The 21,310-nt window shown below is 32.5% G+C and overlaps 1 protein-coding gene across 1 annotated transcript; it reads left to right on the top strand.

Moving 5' to 3' along the window:
- The first annotated feature begins 459 nt into the window (after positions 1-459).
- Positions 460-15,784, top strand: LOC126810720 (histone acetyltransferase KAT2A). Its single transcript, XM_050535928.2, has 17 exons — positions 460-883; positions 2,817-2,940; positions 3,799-3,944; positions 4,146-4,235; positions 4,432-4,613; positions 4,882-5,073; positions 5,315-5,424; positions 5,991-6,137; positions 6,972-7,114; positions 7,343-7,551; positions 9,308-9,434; positions 11,439-11,549; positions 11,682-11,825; positions 12,539-12,693; positions 13,990-14,056; positions 14,523-14,607; positions 14,753-15,784. Exons 1-17 carry the CDS (start codon positions 683-685, stop codon positions 14,944-14,946), a joined length of 2,427 nt encoding a protein of 808 aa, XP_050391885.1. The 5' UTR covers positions 460-682; the 3' UTR covers positions 14,947-15,784.
- Positions 15,785-21,310: the final 5,526 nt, after the last annotated feature.

Genomic DNA, 21,310 nt, shown 5'->3' with positions numbered 1-21,310 from the left:
AAAACAGAAATTTCCACCAGGATCACTGGAAAGTCAACTATTTCAAAAGAAAATGGCAAAATTAAAAAATAGACCTAGATCTGGCTATAATTATGTGTTATTTCAAATTAGAGCTAAAAAAAAATTCATTTATGTAGATCCGGCCTTAAATATGAGGTGTTATTTCAAATTTAGAGATAATTTTTTTTTTTTTAAATAATCTGTTTGCAGGTTATGTTTATTTATACCCATGCTGTTCTGGCTTTATAATCAGCCCACCACTCATATTGGCCGTATATCACATTAATGATGGTGTAAGAAAAGGTAGTCTAGTTAGTTAGTGTTAGTTGTATTTTACGTCCGCTTCCACCGAGGTGATTCTTATATCGCCACCAAGAAGCCTACCTAAATAATTTAAGGAATGAATGATGGATGAATGAAATGCCGTACTTGATGACGGTGACTTTCATCAAGAGTTATTCCCCTTGGACAATGATCCAAATGGACAAAGCTAAATAAATAATTCTAAGAAATGTTGGATTTCTATTAGACCGTCTAGAATTATATATTAGGTTATATGTAGAATTTTATTAAAAATGAAAACAATGATCATTTATTACCAATTTTTTAACAAAAAGGTAACAGAAAAGTACAAGAGTTAGCTTGAGAAATAGACATCAAAGTTCGGAAAAGACGCCATTCGATGAAAACAAATATGGCTTCCAACGAAGAAGCTACCACCGAAGAGGTTACTGTAAATGGCAAAAGCTCCACGACGCAAGAAAATGCGGCAGACATGACAAGATTAAATAATGCACAGAGAATCGCACAAAAAAAATTGCAAGTTACAAGTTTTCCCAGAAACAAAAAACTTGAAAAATTAGCAGTTTACTCGTCATGCAAGGTGAGTAGGCCTAGCCTATTCTAATTACTAAATTAGTTCACATTAGTACTACTATTAGTATTAGGCCTATTAGCCCAGTGGGTCGCAGCTTAATTTAATTTTACTTTTACTGTCAAATTTGAGGTTCCAGATCACTTGTAAGGAATTGATGCATAAACTTGTCGCCACAGAAAATCCCTTGTTATTAAACTGCTCAGTCCCTCTCAATAGGGCCTAGGCCTAGGCCTATCATCAAAAATCTTTGACATTGAAAACACGAATTATTTGTCATTTCAAATCAACATTCGTCTTGTGATCTTACAGTGAAAAGATGGGCTTCTGATATCCAATATTCAAGACAAAATAAACATTTTACCATTGGTACACGAATCGTGTACCATAATGCGTTTCAGCGCCATTTGGAACAATGTCAAGGGACTCAAAGAACAGGGCTAAACATATTCCACAAGTCATGTCAAATGGTGACGCTATATTCTTATCTGGAGAGCATGCGCAATAAATACCATCGGTGTAGCTTGGAAAAACCAGACGCTAAAGATTGCCATTCACATGAGACTTCTGGTTTATTTCCCGAACATAAGTCATAACTGATTAGAAATGACAGTAAAAACAGAAACGATTGAATGTAAATCAGTTTATATACATTCATATTACATTAATAAATGCGTTGCGACCCATTTTTGTCAATTTCTAGGTCCCAAATATTAGCGATTTAGCGCATTTAAAGTCTATCATACTATGGATATCATTTTACTTTTATTTTACTTTTAGGCTTTTTGTTATTATCAATAATATCAAGTTATTGTCATTACTCATTGTTGATGGTAAGCCAATGGTGTGTTTTATCATTGAACTCTTTGGACTTCACTAAAACTGTTCACAGCTGATTAAATCTATTAAAAGATTATTGTTTGTGATCCAATAGATGATAAAAAGATTCTTCATGTGGCAATTACCTTTAAAGTAACTAAGTCTCTCACTTAATATCCTCCAAAATCTTCGACATTGAAAACACAAATTATTTGTCAATTTAAATCAACATTGATGTTGTGATCTTACTGGGAAAAGGTGGGCTTCTGATATCCAATGATTAAGACAAAAAAAATATTTTACCGTTGGTACACGAATCGTGTACCATGGTGCATTTCAGCGCCATTTTTAACAAAGGACTCATAGAAAGAGGCTAGATATATTCCGCAATTCATGTCAAACGGTGACGTCATATTCTTATCTGGAGAGCATGGGCAATAAATACTAGAGTGGAATAACCAGACGCTAGACATTGCCATTGGATTGAGACTTCTGGCGTATTTCGCCAAACATAACTGATTAGAAATTGCAGTAAAAACAGAAACGATTGAATGTAAATCAGTTTATATACATTCACATTACATTATTATATACGTTGCAACCCATTTCTGTCAATTTCTAGATCCATACACTTTTACGTTAACATATTTAGTGCTCTGGTTCATGACAATTGATTTTCTTACGCTGTAATGTATTTGTTGTTGACCCGACTGTTAGCGAGTCATAATTTGGGACAGGAATTGGTAGTGAGTTCGCTGTCTTTTAGTGGGATTAGGTCTTATCAAACAAAACACTACAAGTAGTAAGCTAAACTTTTTGCCCAAAAATCAATTTCTAATCATAGTAAAATGTTACCCAAACTAAAAATGTTGTTGTTTGTTAAATTCTGAATTTTCTTTATAAATTTGTCTGAGTAAAATAAACAACCTGTTGATCACACTATAGACATACATAACCAATTTGATATTCAGTAAAGTGTGTGAAAAATATGTTTTAAAAATTCAGTTCACCAAATCCCAGCGCCCCAAACCCCCCTCCCCAAACTTGTCTCTGAATATACCATTGGTAGACATGCACATGCACTGATACATTATAATCTGGTATTTGAATTTAATATTTTCAGTCTGAGAGCTGTAAGTGCAATGGATGGAAAAATCCAAATCCACCACCAACACCTTCAAGAGTTGATGTTTCACAACCATTAGCTAGTCTTACAGATCCATGTAGGAGTTGCAATCATACTTTAGGTAATAAATATAACTCTTTGTACAATAAATTAAAATACTAAACTACAAGTGTAACCCAGATTGCACTATTTAATAATAATACGATAATATTTGCATGTTAGAGTCTTTGAATGTCCTTGAGGGATTGAGGAAATCCTGGAAAACCACATTATTATTAAACATACATTATGCAAGAGCTAAATCTGTCTTTTGCAGGTCTTTCTTTAGGCATGAAATGTTATCTAAATTATTAATTAGACATTAATTAACCTATCCAGACCATAATCAACTCTAGATGGAATCACTAGCCTGCAATCTTTAGTGGATTATGAGCCGATTTACTGCATAACTTTCCTTCACGATTTAACGATTAAATGGATAATCGAGACTATTTATCGTACTGACTTTAGTAATGATGATCAAGGCTAGGTCGACATTTCAATCGCTTAGTTCTCGGTTCATAGTGGATCAATTTGAATGAAATTTTCAGCAAATTGCCTTTACATTATCTAGTTTTTAACTATTATAGTGAGAACTGCCAACTTGTTATCAAATCTCCCATAATGTATCTTTAATATGAAAATGAATGTTGAATTTCTAAAAAAAAAAATCCACAAATGATTCACTTCTATTCAGTATTTACAAAAATATAAATTGGAAATTTGGCAATATTTGACATCCACTGCAGAAGATATAGACAGGATATGGTCAAAACAAGCCTCTTTTTAATCTGATTAAATCAATTTGAGTACATTTTAGTGTGGTTTAAACTGTGAAAAATTCAATATTTTCCCAAAAATGCAAATGGGTCACAGAGATTTTAAATATGTATTCATACTATTGTCATTCTATCATGATACAAATGTTATATTTTTGTAGCTTCCCATGCATCACATCTAGAGAATGTTTCTGAAGATGAATTAAACCGATTATTGAGAATAGTAGTGGATGTTGAAAATCTGTTTCTTTGTGTGCATAAAGAAGAAGATGCAGAAACTAAACAAGTGTATTTTTATTTATTCAAGGTAATGTATACTCTGAGATATAACTGTACTCCTCTTTTGTCAGTTATAGATATTATGTGGTATGATCAAACTGACTAATGATTTTTTTAAATGTTCAGGTCACTCTTGAAATTACAATTAAGGCTTAAAAATCTGTTTGTACATGTATTTTCACACCGATTTGAGTAACTGCAATTGTGTCAATACTTTAATATTTTTTAGCTTTTGCGGAAATGTATTTTAAATATGAGCCATCCTACTATAGAAGGTCAACTGGGACATCCACCATTTGAAAAGCCCAGTATTGCAAAAGTAAGTTTTTCTTAAATAAAATTTTTTAAAGGTTGTTCTGTATTAAATGAAAATATCATCAAATTCTGATGATGAGCTTGTGAGAAATATCCAAGTTATAGATATATGAGAGATTGTTTAGTTGTTAGATACTAATTCATCATATTGAAATAAAAAATCTTTCCTGATATCCTTTTTAAAAAATTGTTTTTTTTAGGGTGTAACAAATTTTGTTGTCTACAAGTTTGGCCATTTAGCTCAAAAAGAATGGCAAACAATGTATGATTTAGCGAAGATGTTTTTACATTGTTTAAATCACTGGAAATTAGAAACTTCTGCTAACAGAGCTCAACATGCTGGTACAGATGATATGAGTGCTTATAAAGTTAACTACACAAGGTTTGTTAGTTGTTTATTTTTGATGATTAATCTTTGTTACTGTATAATTGTCTGTGCCCATTTATTGCTTGATAAAAACTAGAGAAGCCTAGTCGAAACTTAGCTCTGTAATAAACAGTAATTGTATTCAATAGAATTGTGATCTGTGTATTTCCAGTTTCAATTATTAAAAGCTAGAGAAACAATTTATCAATATAGTCTGTCTATTTGCTATATTATTTGAGGTATTCTGATTTGAACTTGTTAAAATTAGTGTTCTATGTTGCAGATGGTTATGTTACTGTCATGTACCAGGTCTATGTGACAGTCTTCCGCGTTATGAAACAACATTGATATTTGGTCGGACATTGTTACGTTCGGTTTTTCAAACCATGAGAAGACAATTATTGGATAAATTCCGAGCAGAGAAAGATAAAATGCCGCCAGATAAGAGAACTCTAGTATTGACACATTTTCCAAGGTTTGTTGAAAGTGTTTATGGAAATTCATTTCATATACACGTATATGTAATGTGAGGTTATATTGCCTCTCACTTATTTGTTCTTTAATAAGTTGGAATATTTAGAGACTTCTATAAACTTCTATGTATTTATTGATAATATGTGGAACATCCTCCCACAAAAGCCAAATGTCTTTATCTTCATTACCTTATATGTATCTATAATTTCATGAATACTATTATGTGTTTGTATATATTATAGATTTTTATCAATGTTAGAAGAAGAAGTTTATGGAACTAGTTCTCCAATATGGGATCCTGATTTCTCTCAGAACCCTGCTAATATGCCACTTGCCACTTCCCAAATTCTACGTAAGTAATGAATATAATAAATATGTGGTTCAAATATGAATCGAATGTATGTGCAGTTTTCTTTTCAGCTAAGGACGTTTTGGTAACAGCTCAGCTGGATGTAATATAAAATTAGTGTTTTCAAGCTCAGGTTATGTTAATGGTAAATTCAATAAAAATATAGTTCTGTGTTGAGATATTTTGCTCCATGATACAATACAAGATAACCTAAGCTTGCTTTCATGATACAAAATGAGAAATTATAAGTCATCTTTTAACCACATATATGAAGTTTGATATTTCCTTGTTATGTCTGAGAAAAATGACATGAATTGAATGCTGTTTCTCATCAAGGTCCTCATAATCATAACTTATGTGATTTCAATAAGAACATGTTTGTGTTATCCACATTGAGTTATATAGCACTGGCTCGAATGAAATATATGATATATTAAGCAAACATGTATAGTGAGCATTACTTGGAGATGTGTATCGTATCACAATGGTGGTATATTGTATGTTGGATAACAAAATTGATTGTTCAGTCAAAGCCTGATAGTTTGACATTATTATTATTATTATTACAGCCACTTCACCTACTGCAGCTACTGGAGTTAGTGGTTTAAACAGGTTTAATACTAGTGCTACAAGTAATGGGGATAATTTTACTGTTATAAATGTTAGTCCTGGTTTAATACCCAATACTAGACGATCTTCCAAATCACAAGAAGCAGGTTAGTGCTCAAGAAAATTTTAAATATCCAATTAAGTTGCCTAGATGTAAGGCTAGGTATAATTAAAGTCTCATTGCATCAGGTTAGTGCAATAAGAATGCCTTGTAAACTACAATATCTTGAAAGAAGAATCTCTAATAGGAATATCGGTCCAAAAATGGACAGTATTTACAATATGTTGAATTGAAATTTCAGCGATGTGTGCTGCTCGCTATGTAATAAGCCTGTCACCATTTTGTTGTGGGCAAACAGAATCGATAGGCCTTTTTTTAAATCCGATTGAATCCAATCCAAGAGATTATCTAACGTTGGTATTTTAATTTAGTTTTCTTAATTAGATATTAAATAATCAATCTGAGTACATATTAGCATGAATTAAGCCCTGATAAATTTGATATTTTAGCAAAAAATAGAAATGACACATCTTTACTTCAAAGTTGTACCTAGCCATTGTACTTTATGTTACACATGCATAAAAAATGTTAAAATATACATTAAAATGAAAATCTGTGTTTGACAATGTGATTTATGCCTGAATTGAATCTGATTATGTCAATGGTAGAATGCATGAAGAAGATTTCTTATTTTCATACTTATGCTGAGGACCTTTTTTCTTTGAATGGTCTAAAGAACAAAAATATCAACCCTCATAATATTTATTTTTGCCTTACAAAGGGATTCAAAAGATGATAAATATATTTATGTTTTGGGTACCTTTCTACTCTCTTTTTCTTTATAATGTCCATTTTACTGGATTCAAAGAAAATAAGCCACCATATAGAAACTATAGATTTGGAAAACTGAAACTTGATTAAGATTTTTTTATATGTAAAGTACCTGGTGAGAAGAGAAAATTAGATGATGGTAATTTACCTGAAGATGTTAAAAGAAAAAAAATTGAAGGAGACATAACACCTGATGTTTTAGCAGAAGTTATAGCAACAATAACCGATCCTGCAGAAATGGTGGGACCAGATGTAAGAGATATTACTTCACTTGTCTTACAATAAATATATATGCACATTTATTGATGCACTGACATTACCACCCATTTATATTATTGTGGCACTTAAGACAGTTGTCTGGGGTGCAGTTGTCCTAGACCCCTCCAAAACATGGACTTGAAAGATTAAGATTATTTAATGCATTATCCTTTCCCAAAATACTGTATGGTGAATAACCTGATGGTTTTTCTTTTTTTTCAGTCTTCGTTTTTTCCTGCCCATGCTACACGTGATGAAACAGCTAGATCTGAAGAAGAGAAAGGTGTTATACAATTTCATGTAATCGGCAACTCTTTAAATTCTGTACCGTCAAAACAGTTGATATTATGGCTGATTGGATTACAGAATGTTTTCTCTCATCAACTTCCTAGAATGCCAAAAGAGTATATTACTCGACTGGTATTTGATCCGTAAGTTACATTTGATAGCGAATTTAATATGTTAATGGGTCTGCCGTATTCTTTGGTGTATTAGGCGCTTAGGCGCACTTTTTACCAAATATTTTATTTTCTAGAAGGGGTGCACCTAATACATAACGTTAAGCAAATCCAGGCTTTTCCTGTGTCTGAAGTTCAAGAAATAACTGCCCTAGAATCAACACATGTCGACCAGGTGACGCTACCTCAAAAAACTTACGATATATTATCACTCATATTAAATACAATTTTTAAAATGTGTCCATCTTTGTCATTAATGTTTTAGATACAGTTGAAATATGGCACTGGTTATTGCCCGTATTTCAGTTATTTCGTGCATAAAAAAGATGTTGACATTTTCTGCTTTTTCGTGTAAGGTATACTGATTGTCATAAGCAACAATGCAAACACCATTGGCGGATAGCCGTTCTGTGTTAACAGTGTTTTAAAAAATCCTAACACGTCCCCTTTCAAGGTCAATGGTGTTATCAGTCAAGTTGACGATTAGGGTGGGGCATACAATCATACAAGCAATTTCATTGGGTCAATATAAGTATTTTCTTTACCGTAACAGCGCTAAAGGGCGGAATCACAGTTAAACTGCCATATATTGAAGTTCTTGGGTCTAACCTGTTTTGTTGAAACGGCAAATCTTATCGACGTCTGTCATTGATATAGTCAACCAATTCTTTCTCAATTTGTGGATAACGTGCTGTGCTCCATCTATTCGCTTCTTTATTTGGTTTATGTCACTAAGTTCCTGATTCATAGCCCTCTAACTTCCTACGTTCGACTCACCCAAATTAAATTCACAACCCATGGCCCTGTTACCATACTCTTTAGCGGTTCGTCTCGTAGCCATTCTGAATAGATAATTTTTAGTGTAGTGTAGGGTGCGGGGCAATGGACGTCATCGTTTGATTGTCAGTTGTTTGGATAGTATGAAGTAAACTAGAATTGTTGTTTCTCTTTTACTAGTAGTCAGGATTTAAGTCGTGAGTAGCTGATCATGGGAAATTGTTTCTATTTCATTTGTTTATCATCAATACCTATTCATTTTTCACAACCAATTGCTTGTGAATTTAACAGGATGCAACTCGACTACCATACAAGTGTCAGAATTGCCATTTAAAGTTATGAAACAAGGCATTTGAAAGTTATGATTAATATAAAGTCTTATGCAATTGAAATAAATGTAGAGTTTTTTATTTGATAAAGAAATATAAATATATATAAAGCTTGATACAGCTAAATATTGGTAAATATTTTAACTGTAAACAATAGAGTTTGACCCAGTTACTGAAGATCGCAGGTAGATTTGAGTCAAGTATGGTATGGCATGTGTTTCACAAGGTGATGGAGAAGGGTGCTTCTAAACCATGCACTTTTATTTTTTCCTTAAACACCTCTGCCAAACTTGCCCTGCGCCTTATCTACACATGTGCCTAATACACCGAAAAATATGGTAATTGAATGGGGAAAAATGCAAGCAACAATTACTAGATAATTATCACAAAACTGACTGTGATGGAAGAATCAACACAGTAAGAATTCTGCATTGATTTGCACTTGCAATAATTTCTAAAATTCTGGTATTCAATTTCATTTAAACCTGATTATTGTTAAACTACATCTCTAAAGTTAGCTTGTCAGTTTTTACTAAATATTCATATTGTACATTATTTTTTATGAATAAATTATCCTCTACAATTAATTTTATTGATTAATATGTCTGTGATATGTTTTACAGAAAACACAGATGTTTAGCTATTATTAAAGATAAACGTGTTATTGGAGGTATTTGTTTTAGAATGTTTCCGTCTCAAGGTTTTACAGAGATAGTATTCTGTGCTGTTACATCTAATGAGCAAGTTAAGGTGTGGTTAATTTTTTAATAGTTTCAAATTGTAGAATGGATATTGCAGAATAACTGCCCAGCAAAGTATAAAACAAAAAGTACACAAATACAGTAAAGATGATAATAAATGTCAAAGTAAATCGCAAAGCCATTGTTACATCTACATAAAAATGTAATGCACTAAGTGCTAAAATTATAACCCTGTTGTCCAAATAAATATAAAACTGTTAGTAACACGAACGAACCTGCCACATGACCACATCCAGAGGTCGCAGTGGATCAATTTCGAGTTGCGTAAAAATATGCAGACATTCGAAAATTTTGCGTTTTTGCTCTCTACATCTGCGTGATTTAGAGTCTCTCAAAATGCTCAATAGAAGCAAGTAAAATCGTTCCGTGGACAACCATATTTTAAGCGTCCTTATTTCATTGATACTGTATTTAGTCTAATGACAACTGATGGTTGACGGCATATCTATGGTTGATGGCAAAGTTATTTCAATCTTTCACTTCGACAGGAAGTAAAATACAAACTATCGCTATGAAACCCAATATTTGATTGGCAGAATGTAAACAGTTTATCGTGTTCTAGCCAATGCGCTTTATTGCTTCCTGTGCGGCAAAATAGGGGATCTCAAAAAATAGCTACGTATGGAATAGAAGGCTTACTGCCATGTACTTAAAGATTATAAACGAAATAAAAACCTATGGAGACTATGTAGAGTAGCGGTGTGTAAATGCCGCGTGAAGCACGGAAATTGATGACATAGTGTACACTCCGAAATAGAATAATCTAATTATTCCCACGTTCGGGGAAATTTTCTGCTTGTAAATTACGCAGTGTCTGTCAATATTTACGTTTATTTTTTATACACCCACATTAAAAGGTGGTTGTATATTGTTGTCGCCCCCGTCCGGCGGCCACAATTGCTTGTGGACGCTCTATAGGCTAAAGTTAATATCCGATTGACTTTAAATTTATACACAGTGTATAAGGTCATGAGACAAAGAAGTCTATTCATTTTCAGTGATTTTCGATAAATACTGCCAGAGTTATGGCCCTTGATCACTTCAAAAAATCTTATGGACGCTCTAGAGGTCAAAGTTAATATCCTATTGACTTTAAAGTTATACACAGTGTTTAAGGTCATGAGACGAAGAACCCTTTTGATTTTCAACTATTTTCAATAATTACTGCCAGAGTTATGGCCCTTGATCACTTTGAAAAATCTTGTGGACGCTCTAGAGGTCAAAGTTAATATCCGATTGACTTTAAATTTATACACAGTGTTTAAGGTCATGACACGAAGAAGCCTATTGATTTTCAGCGATTTCCGATAATTACTGCCAGAGTTATGGCCCTTGATCACTTTGAAAAATCTTGTGGACGCTCTAGAGGCTAAAGTTAATATCCGATTGACTTTAAATTTATACACAGTGTTTAATGTAGTGAGACATAGAAGCCCAGTGATTTTCAACGATTTCCAATAATTACTACGAGACCAAAGTTATCATCTGATTGACTTTAGATCGATAAACAGAGTTTAAGGTCTTGAGACAAACAAGTATATTGATTTTCAATGACTTTTGATAACTTGAACAGCTAAATTCATGATATTAAATGTTTCATATACTAAACATTACCATGGGGCAGAACTAAAAGCTGCAAAAAGTCTAATGATTTTCTGATAATTACTTAATAAGTTGTTACTCTAAATCAGATTTTAGTGTATTATAAATGTTTCATTACGGACAATAGAAAAAATATGCGACAACTCTTGTTGACTGCTCGAACGACTTAGCTGCTGTGGGCGTATGTTTCATTGCCTGGCAACCTATCTTTTAAAAAATGTGTTGAAAAAGTGGATTTTTGCTTGACTGCTACCTCTTACCACATCTCTCATATATCATTCTATGATTAAAAGCAAAACAGTTGATAAAGAAGATAAATGTACTTATTTCTTTTCTTGATAATATATTTTGAATAATTATTTTTACAACATTGTTCATATTGTATTTTCAGGGCTATGGAACTCATCTCATGAATCATTTGAAAGATTACCACATCCGTCACAACATTTTTCATTTTCTTACATTTGCTGATGAGTTTGCTATTGGTTACTTCAAAAAGCAGGTAAAAATTGATATTTTATGTACTGTAGAGGCTGTTTGAAGTGTAGAACTGTATTTAAATTTGTTGCCAAAAAGTTTGAATTATACTATAAAAATGACAGGAATTATACTGAAAAGATTTTTTTTTTTTCAGGGTTTTTCCAAAGACATCAAGTTATCCAAGACTGCATATGTTGGTTATATTAAAGATTATGAAGGTGCTACCTTAATGGGATGTGAACTCAATCCTAAAATAAGATACACAGAATTTTCTAGAATTATTAGAAAACAAAAACAGGTAATAGATTATAATCATGTTCTGGTATCCCATTTATATATTTCCTTCTTAGAACTTAATGAGTAATTACCACGTAAATTTGGATTATATGTCAATGATTGCTTTCTTTAAAGGGTTACAATCATAAACATTGGTTAATTAGATTGTAACATAATATTTGTTTGCTTCTCTCATTTTTAAATGCCCAGATATTATATTGGCGTATATTGTCGTCTCCTTAGAGGTTTCTTTTTCAAAGTTTCAAACGCTTGGAATGTGAGAAATGCTGGGATATTTCGCCTCCCTGTTGCCAAATCCTTGACAGTTATTTTTCTAACTTACTCAAACTGCTAAAGATTCCAACACCCAAGCAAATTATTGCATTTAAACTGTACCAAAATTACCTAGTTTGTGTTGAGCGGTCGCTAAACCCCAGGTCTCTTTCTTTTCCTAAATTACTGAGAATGTACTGCTAAACATATGAAGGATCTCTATCGAATTAAGACTTTTGCATCAGTTGTATGCAAAGTTATTGCCTCTTGACCATGAAAGCCCTTCAAATGCTGCACCCATTACCTACAAAAGAATAAATATCCAACAACCTTTATCGACTGCTTAGACGATTTAGCTGCTGTGTGGTGTATGTTTCCTTGCCTGGCAAACTATTTTTAAGGTAATATTTTTGTGTTTGATTTTAAGATTATATTTTCATGGTTTTTTTTTTTTTTTTGAAGATTGTGAAGAAAATAGTAGAGTTAAAACAAGCTCAATTTGAAAAGATATACCCTGGATTAGCATGTTTTAAAGATGGTGTACGGCAGATTCCCATAGAAAGCATTCCTGGATTGCAGGAAGCGGGATGGAAACCAGCTTCAAGTCCTGATAAAAGGTATCAGTTCTTTCCTAACTACAACAATCTTAAGTCAGATTAATCAGATTGCCTCCTTTTTCAGTAAGGTGGTTTGATATCGCGATATATAATATTTTTCAAGTCACTCATTTTGGAAAATTTTTCATCTTTTGTCAATCTTTTGGTTGCTTTTATCAGTGTATCAAATGTTGCATAAAAATGTTAATTGTTTTGATTTTACAAAACACAAGTAGATTGTCTCAAGTTTTGATTGTTTTTCTTGGGGAAGGGGGTGGGAAGGAGGGTTGGCGGGGGTTGAAAGTCATTGATTTATTCAATATTTGACAATATTATTTGACAGTTCTAAATTCCTTTGGTATTCAGAAGTCATTATGTTTCTTGAAATACAGGATATTAAGCCAAAAGAAAAAGGGAAAAAAAATAGTTTCCTCATTAATATTTCAAATAACAAAAAGATTAAATTTCTGTAAATAATTACTTTAATTTGATTAATCCATCAATTGTCAAATGTTATCTTATCTGTTTAATATCTCATCCTTTATCTTTTTTATTCTTTCCCAGAAGACATCACTCATAAGAGAGCAGGACAACTGTCGGCAGACAATTGCCGGCGAGGACAACTGCTGATGATATCATTGTTTTTCTGTATTTATGTCCTTTTTGTTAAAAATAACCAATACTTAATAATTAGATTTTCTTTATTATTATCACACAGGTTCAGTTTACTTAACACTTTGTCTATAATAGCACTCACTAAGTGACTGACTTAACTATCTATAATAGCACTCACTGACACAAAGTTATCACAGGTGAATATTTTGTGCAATACCACTTAAATAGTTCAACACATGACGACTTTTGAATTCACGGACAACGTTTAGTAGCCGCTCTGAAGTTAACTGTTAAGTTATGTTTTGATAATGATTACATGTATTGTGCACATCCATCAATTAATAAACTATACTCCAAAAAACCCAATGAAATCACTGGCAATAAGACTAACAGTTATGTCTTTATAATGATTACATAAATACATTTTTTAAAATATGGTTTATAACTGTTGCCTCATTTATCATTTAATAAACTATAATAAAAAAAAAATAAATAATAAAAAATAAAATGGTCGGCAGTTGTCCTAGCCAGCAATTGTCCAACCGGTGGTTGTCCAGTCGGCAGTTGTCCTAGACCCCACTCATAAATATTTTGTTGAATATCTCTGATATAACCTAATCTGAGGAAAAAAGATTATTAATTATAATTCTATACCTTTTATTTAATTATTTAAATTAAAGTTTAACTTTTTATTTTTGACAGTAAAGATAGTGCTACAGATGCAGATCAGTTGTATGCATCACTTAAAACAGTACTTCAACAAGTTAAGGTGAGATGAGTGTTTAAAGTTACTTATTTACTTTTACTTTCTATCTTTGAGTTTGGTAAAAAAAAAAAAAGCATTAAATTGGGTTAATCTGATCAGACAAAATCTGTATAATTTTCGTTTTGCAATATGAAGCTGAAATCCATTGGTATCCCAGTTTTAGTTTCTTTTTAACTTAAACTATCGACGGGGTAGATAAAATCAACAATATCTTAATAATGACTATCCCATTCTGTATACCTAAGATTTTAAATGAATGTCATATGCTAGGAACATATTGAATTAGTACTGTACATCATATACATTTATTTATGCTTACATTCGTACGTGTGATCTTTGTTTTTTTTATCACCATTAGGATAGAATATGATATTTTACACATACCAAATGCTTTGTAGACATGAAGTGATTAAATTCTCAGTTTTTACCCACACAAGATAACTTAGTAAATTATTGCTTTTATTTTCAGGCTCATCAGAGTTCTTGGCCTTTTCAAAAACCAGTAGATAAATCTGAAGCACCTGATTATTATGATCATATCAAGTTCCCTATGGGTAAGTGATCAAATATAAAAGCTAAAAAATTTCAGAAACCATTGATAAAAAAAAAGCCTGTATCATTATTTTTCCTATGCTTTACTTATTCATTCAGTATCTTCTATAAAAAATACTTAGTGTGTTTTAATTTGTATATTTTCAGATTTTAAATCAATGTCAGACAGATTAAAGAATCGTTATTACTGTCATAAAAGACTATTTATTGCAGATATGCAGCGTGTATTTGATAATTGTAGAAATTACAATGATTCAGATACAGAATATTACAAGTGTGCTAACATTGTGGAAAGGTTTTTTATTGCTAAAATGAAAGAACAGGGCATGTGGGATAAGTAAATGTATCCGATTCTAATTAATAGTTATGTACATGTATTTATTTGTTAGTGAATAATCTTAGTGGAAATACAGATTGGATCTGTTTTATAAAAAATTCTCAGATTAGTACATTTGTAGTCCTAAACATGTTCCATGTTCCGTATAGAAATCAACAACAAAAAAAAAAAGAAAAATCTTTTCTGGTTAGAGTAATTTACTATGAATTACGTCGACATTATGATCATCATTTGTTTTTGTTTTGTTTTTTTCATTATATACACATCATCTGTTTTATATATTTATCAGTCATCTTTCATAAAATACCTTGTTAGTCTCAAAAAGGAAACAACTTGTGTAATACGAAATGTAAAATCCAAGCAATCATCATCATCATAGTTTTGTGCATTTATCAACTATTAATATTATCAATATTGTGAGTTCTGACATCTTCATGTTGAAGTTTAAACTAGAAAAATAAAGGACATTTGTAAAATTGGATAAATCGTTTAATTATGAATTATTTATTTTTATTGTACTTGCATCTTAGATGAAATTAAAAGTAAAGTTCGAAAAGATACATAAATCAACAATTGATCTAAAAACAACCAAACAGAATGTAGTACGTATATATATAAAGATTGGGTAATATAAGGTTATTATTATTTAATGAAAATAATTTTATTATGGTGTTTGTAACTTTTGTTTTCTTTTTTTCCAAAGATATTTTTAAGACGCATTATATTTTAAGTTTACCATTACATGTATGTGTATAAATCCTCACATATTTTACATTTACAATATTGTATATTGTTACTATTGTCAACTTGTATGAATAAAGATTTTGATATTTATTGTATAATACAGAACTTTTGTTAATTTCATAGCTTCTGATCTGGGGAGGACTCTCAAACTCTTACACTCAACACTTTCCTCCCTCGTATATCAGGATGCATGATTTTCTTGTTGACATAAATTGTATCTGTAGGCATTAGACACTAAATTGTATCTGTAGGCATTAGACCCTAAATTGTATCTGTGGGCATTAGACCCTAACAGCCTGGGTTATGGCTACTGCCATTTAGGTCAAATGTGTAAGGTAGTTTTTTGGTTCTCCAGTGTGATAAATTTGAAACATGAGAGCATGAAACTTATCGATTAGGTGTTGGTCCCTTCTTCTAGAATCCCGCCACCCCACCTCACACCAAATTTGCCTGGTGAATGAAAATTGTGACCTCTAGAGTGTCCACAAAAAAGTGTTGGTGGATGGACAGAGGTGCTGACATAATAGGCCTATTCTGTAATAAACTCTACGCTCTATCAGGTTCACAAGGTTTTGGCAATGTGGGAAGGTAACACGGAACGGAAGGTCGCTGAACATGGAATGACCACAATGTTTCTCACCAAATTTGAAAGAAATCCGTTAAAAACTGTAGCCTCTATCGGGTTCACAAGGTTTTCGGCAATGTGGGAGGGTAACTCAGGAACGGTAGTTCGCTGAAAACGGAATTTCCTCAGACATATCCTCTTATGATCACAATGCATCCTACCTTATTTGAAAATAATCTGTTAAAAACTGTAGCCTCTATCCGGGTGCATAAGGTTTTGGCAATGTGGAAGGGTAACTCGGAACGGATGGTCGCTGAATATGGAATATCCACAGACATCGTCCTCTCATATGCAGAAAAGTTCCCTTCCAACCACATTTGAAAGAAACTGTGGCCTGTATCGCGTTCACGTGGTTGTCGGCACGGAGCGCCACAAATCGCCATTCACATCCCGATTTTTCCAAATTCCTTGGAGGTGGACCCCAAGCCCCCACCCCTGAAGAAAGGCCTTCAATAGCTCTTGAATAATGCCTTTTAAATGATTTGGAGGAATTGCGTTTGGTTAACAAGCTCCTTTTCTTTGGAAAAATGATAGATTTTGGTAAAAAAAGAAAGGTTCGAAGATTAATTTTAATCTTAAGAATTATTTTTTAAAAAATCAGGCCCCGAGGTCACAAAACATTCTCAGACTTAAAGTTAAGAAATTACACAAAATTGTTCGCCTTTATTTTAACTAAAATATAGCCCCTTATAAAACTTTTGTTGTTTTAATGAATCAATTGCATCAAAAAAACTATGTGCAACGTTTTGTGTTTCTGGATCAAAGATATTTCTCATAAACAGAGATTGAAATTTGAGTAAATTTCTTATGTCTGAGAATGCTTTGTGAAATCGGGGCCAGATTCGACAAAAGTTCTTGACATCTTTTAACTATGACGTCACAATAGGCAAAACGTCATGTTATTGTTCTATCATTAATTTATTGGGCTATTTTATCTGCTAAGAAGAGAAAGACGCTCTTTGATAATTCTGTGAAATTAATTACATTTGCTACAATTTTGTGAATCCAGATATAAAACTGACACTAACTATGACTATGTAAGTATATTTAATTAATTTCAAAATTCTGAAAAAAAAACAAAACAAAACAAAACTGAAAAAACTCAATATTTTCTTCAGTATTTCAGTCGTCGAGTTTAGAACATGTAAATGCAAACTAGACCTATTATTATAAGTTTAGAATGTTATTTTTACTTCTTCAAAGTAAATAAGTTTGAATTATAAAGCGTAATTTTCTCTTTGTTGCATCTACTTTTATTTTGTATTATTTTGTTCCAGAGAAATACCAGACTATAGTGATCGTAGTTTAGACTATGGTGATATATTAAGTCAGATGATATATGATGATAAGAATATGATTGTTACATTAACTGATGAAGAGTTGATCAACTCTACAGTTAATACTTCTGGTAAGTCTAACACCGTCTAAAATCATGTTACATTAAACATGTGTGGTTTGAAACCCTACCAAGCGTCACAGACCAAAGTCAGCCAGTTGCAACTTGATTAAATAGAACAAATGATATGGCTAGTTTTTAGTTTATTGAATGGGGTCATGTTTGTTGTTACTTTATTTCACACATTAATGTGAACGTTTTCTATTTTTATTTTCGTTGCTTATTAAAATGGTTTCCACTTTTTCAGTTGTATCTTACTATAAGAAATCCGACCAAGGGTATGAGAAGATTTGTCAATTGCGAGTTCCAAGGTCATCATCTATGTCACCATCAGTATCCTCCAATGACGATACTGAGAATTTGGACGAAGAATTGGACGACACTTTTCAGCTGAACTTAAACCAAAACCAAAACCAACATTATTCGGTGATCAATTGGGCTGACGAAATTTCATTTGAAGAACCAACAAATATTCCTAATTGGGCTTTGATACCGGGATTAGATTTTGATCGACACCCTAAAGATGATTGTTCTATCAGACATTGCTCTACCAGAGAAAATGTTGATGCCTTCGACCAAATTCACCATCAGTATGTTATCAACTGGGCCGAAGAAGCAATGTATGATGGACCCGTAGATGTCCCTGGCTGGGCTTTGATTCCTGCATTAGATTTCGATCGACGTGCTAAAGATAATTGTTCTAGAAAACATTGCTCTACCAGAGAACATATTGAAGACTTCAGCCAAATTCATTATCAATATGCTATCAACTGGGCTGAAGAACCTGGGTGTGATGGACCCGTAGATGTCCCTGGCTGGGCTTTGATTTTTGGATTAGATTACGACAACCATATCTATTCTGTTTCCCAAGACTCTGATCAAATCTACCATAAATATGTCGTCAACTGGGCTGAAGAACCTGTGTATGAAGGAGATGTGCACATTCCAAACTGGGCTTTGATTCCCAATTTTAAATTTGATGTCACTACTAAAACAGTCAAGTAGGTTCTGCTAAAGCAAATACCCTGTGTTGTGGTCTTAAAGGTAAAATTAAAAATGAACAAACCGAAGGAAAGAATTCGGCTGTAAACTTGTATTTTAATAGACAAAGAATCAACGCCAAATCATATTTTATTGATGTTGTATTTGGTTTATCTACTATTTGGGAATAATATGTTTGTGAGGCTGTCAAGCGTTATGTTTGTGAGGCTGTCAAGCGTGAATTCAACTGTATTTTTGTCAGACTTTCATTAACGGTGATATCAATTGTGTGTTTGTAGGAGTGTGAATATAATTGTATAAAAGCGTGTTTGGAAGTTGTTTATCTAGATGTTGATTTACGGTATGAATGAATGAATGAAATGAAAGGATATGGGGTTCAACGTCATACTTTTCTGCTCCAATCAGGCTAATGAAGACGGAGATTGTTGGGAGTGGGAGGGAGGGGGTATATATTTATTTATTAATTATTATTTTGACATTTAAAATCGTTATACTCTATATTATAATAATGCATTTTTAAGTTTATATAAGTACAATCTGGAACTGATAATGAATAATGTACGGGCATTATATTGTCTTTTTGGACAAATGTTTTTACATCAAGGTAAATTTATAGAATATTATAGTTTTTATACGTTTTTGAATTTTGTAATAAAAATTCCTTATTTATAATGTGTGTATTTGTTCAATATTCATAGGTGGGTTAAATGGATTGACACAACTTAAGTGACTTGTGCACTGTGAATAGCCAATCTTATAGATTTAACAAAATCTACATCCGATGGCCCCAGTTCATGGTTTTGCATTGCCCGTCAAGATCAACACTGGGTAACATGATGAAATTTAAAATTCTTTCTCGAGATCAAAATCGAAGAAACGTCCTTCACTTTGTTGGGTCTACCACTTTATTGGGACTGAAAACTGGGCGGGGTTGTGTTTCGTCTTTGCGATGTGCTTTTCCGCACCGAATCGGGTTATACTCCCCAATGTATCCGAGTTAAAATTATTAACCCAGACCTAAATTGTAACAGGACATGCTCAGTGACAAACATACGCCACAACAAGTTAACCCTTATTTCCGAACACCTTGTGCATGCTATTGCTACAGTTTTTAACCCCTTATTATTCAAAGTTGGGGTGAAGCATTATATATAGTCATGAGAGGTAAATTCCTATCTATTTTCAAATTTGGTGTGAAGCATTTGAATTGGGGAGGACAAGATATATTACGTGTCCGGGAAAGCATGTGAACACGATCGAGATCAGATTTCTTGAAAAATGATCCTTATAAAATTCAGTCCAAGTTTCCCTTTCGAAGAAGCTGCCGTCTTTGACAATATTTTTTTTTTAGACATAGCTACTGTGTTAGCATATTTCCACGCTTTGTGTGGTTATCTTTTAAAACTCACTGGGATTGAGCATCAGGGTATAAGTAAGAACTGTAATGGAGTTTTACGGCATTTTTTCGTTTCCGGATCGCAGAATTATCTCCCTATTTACTTTCATATTTATGAATTTATGAAATTTTGTCAACGATATACTTGATAGAATTTGAAACTCATTGTGGCATTTGACAGAACACTCGCCATTGTTTTTAATCTGCCGCAACTACAATAAAACGCCTCTCGGGATTATTATTCTAATCAATTTATTTGTCAATTATCCCTATATTCTCCCACCCCACCCACAGCAATCTATTCAGCAGGGGCGTCTGCGCCAAAGTTCTATTGCGTTTATTTATTAGCAGCGATCCCAAAATTCTTCTACAAATTGCTCAAGTTCTATTTCCTTTGACACCCCATGCAAAGCTTCATAAGGATCCAAAATAATTATTATTCTGTGGTCAGTAAAATTTAGGCACTTTCGGTGCCGTACATGGTAAAAAAAGATTGTTAATGGAATTTAAGCCATTTTTAGATCAAACTGTTCTAAAAACTGCAGAATTAACTCAGTAAGGGGTTGACTCACAAGAACCAACCAGAGCGCGTTTTATTTTTGTCAATAGCGCCCAAAGTATTGCGACAACTATGTTATAGATATGCACATTCTACATATCCAAAAATTTAAAATTACAAATGACAAGAAAAATGACAAATTTATGGATAGTTGAAATTTTGACAAAAAAAACGGTCCTACTAATGATTTCATAAAATAATTAAATAAAAAAAATTAAAAAAATGACAAATTTATGAATAATTAAATTTTTTACAAAAACGGTCCTACAAATGATTTCATCAAAAAACTGAAACTATCATCATTTTGTAATTTATTTTTTTTTATGAAATCATTTAAATTTTAGATAAGATAATAAGATAGATCTTTATTGCATCCAAACGTACCTTGCGGACAGGACAGCATGATGATGTTTATACATGCATATTATCTATAACATTTTATCTTTCATTGTCAGTCACTATTTGTAATTTATAAAAATCTGTGAGTTATACTTACCATATGCACGCCCACTTTCTTAAAAGGATAATTATTTTATTATAGGCCTATTCAAATTTTCGTTAAATGAAAGTGTCTTCCTTATTATTTTATGCAAAGTTTGCAAGAGTTATCCAAAATGCTTGATCACGTGACCTTTATTTACAAAAG

The sequence above is a fragment of the Patella vulgata genome, chromosome 2 (assembly GCF_932274485.2).
Source record: "Patella vulgata chromosome 2, xgPatVulg1.2, whole genome shotgun sequence".
NCBI classification, from domain to species: domain Eukaryota; kingdom Metazoa; phylum Mollusca; class Gastropoda; family Patellidae; genus Patella; species Patella vulgata.
The sequence above is the reverse complement of the archived record's forward strand: the minus strand, read 5'-3'. Positions and strand labels throughout refer to the sequence as shown.

Coding starts and splice junctions, on each gene's coding strand:
- LOC126810720 (XM_050535928.2), top strand. CDS start 683: ATGAAAACAAATATGGCTTCCAACGAAGAAGCTACCACCGAAGAGGTT. Junction 5,074..5,314: donor GTATTGACACATTTTCCAAG/GTTTGTTGAAAG, acceptor TATATATTATAG/ATTTTTATCAATGTTAGAAG. Junction 7,552..9,307: donor ACTCGACTGGTATTTGATCC/GTAAGTTACATT, acceptor TATGTTTTACAG/AAAACACAGATGTTTAGCTA.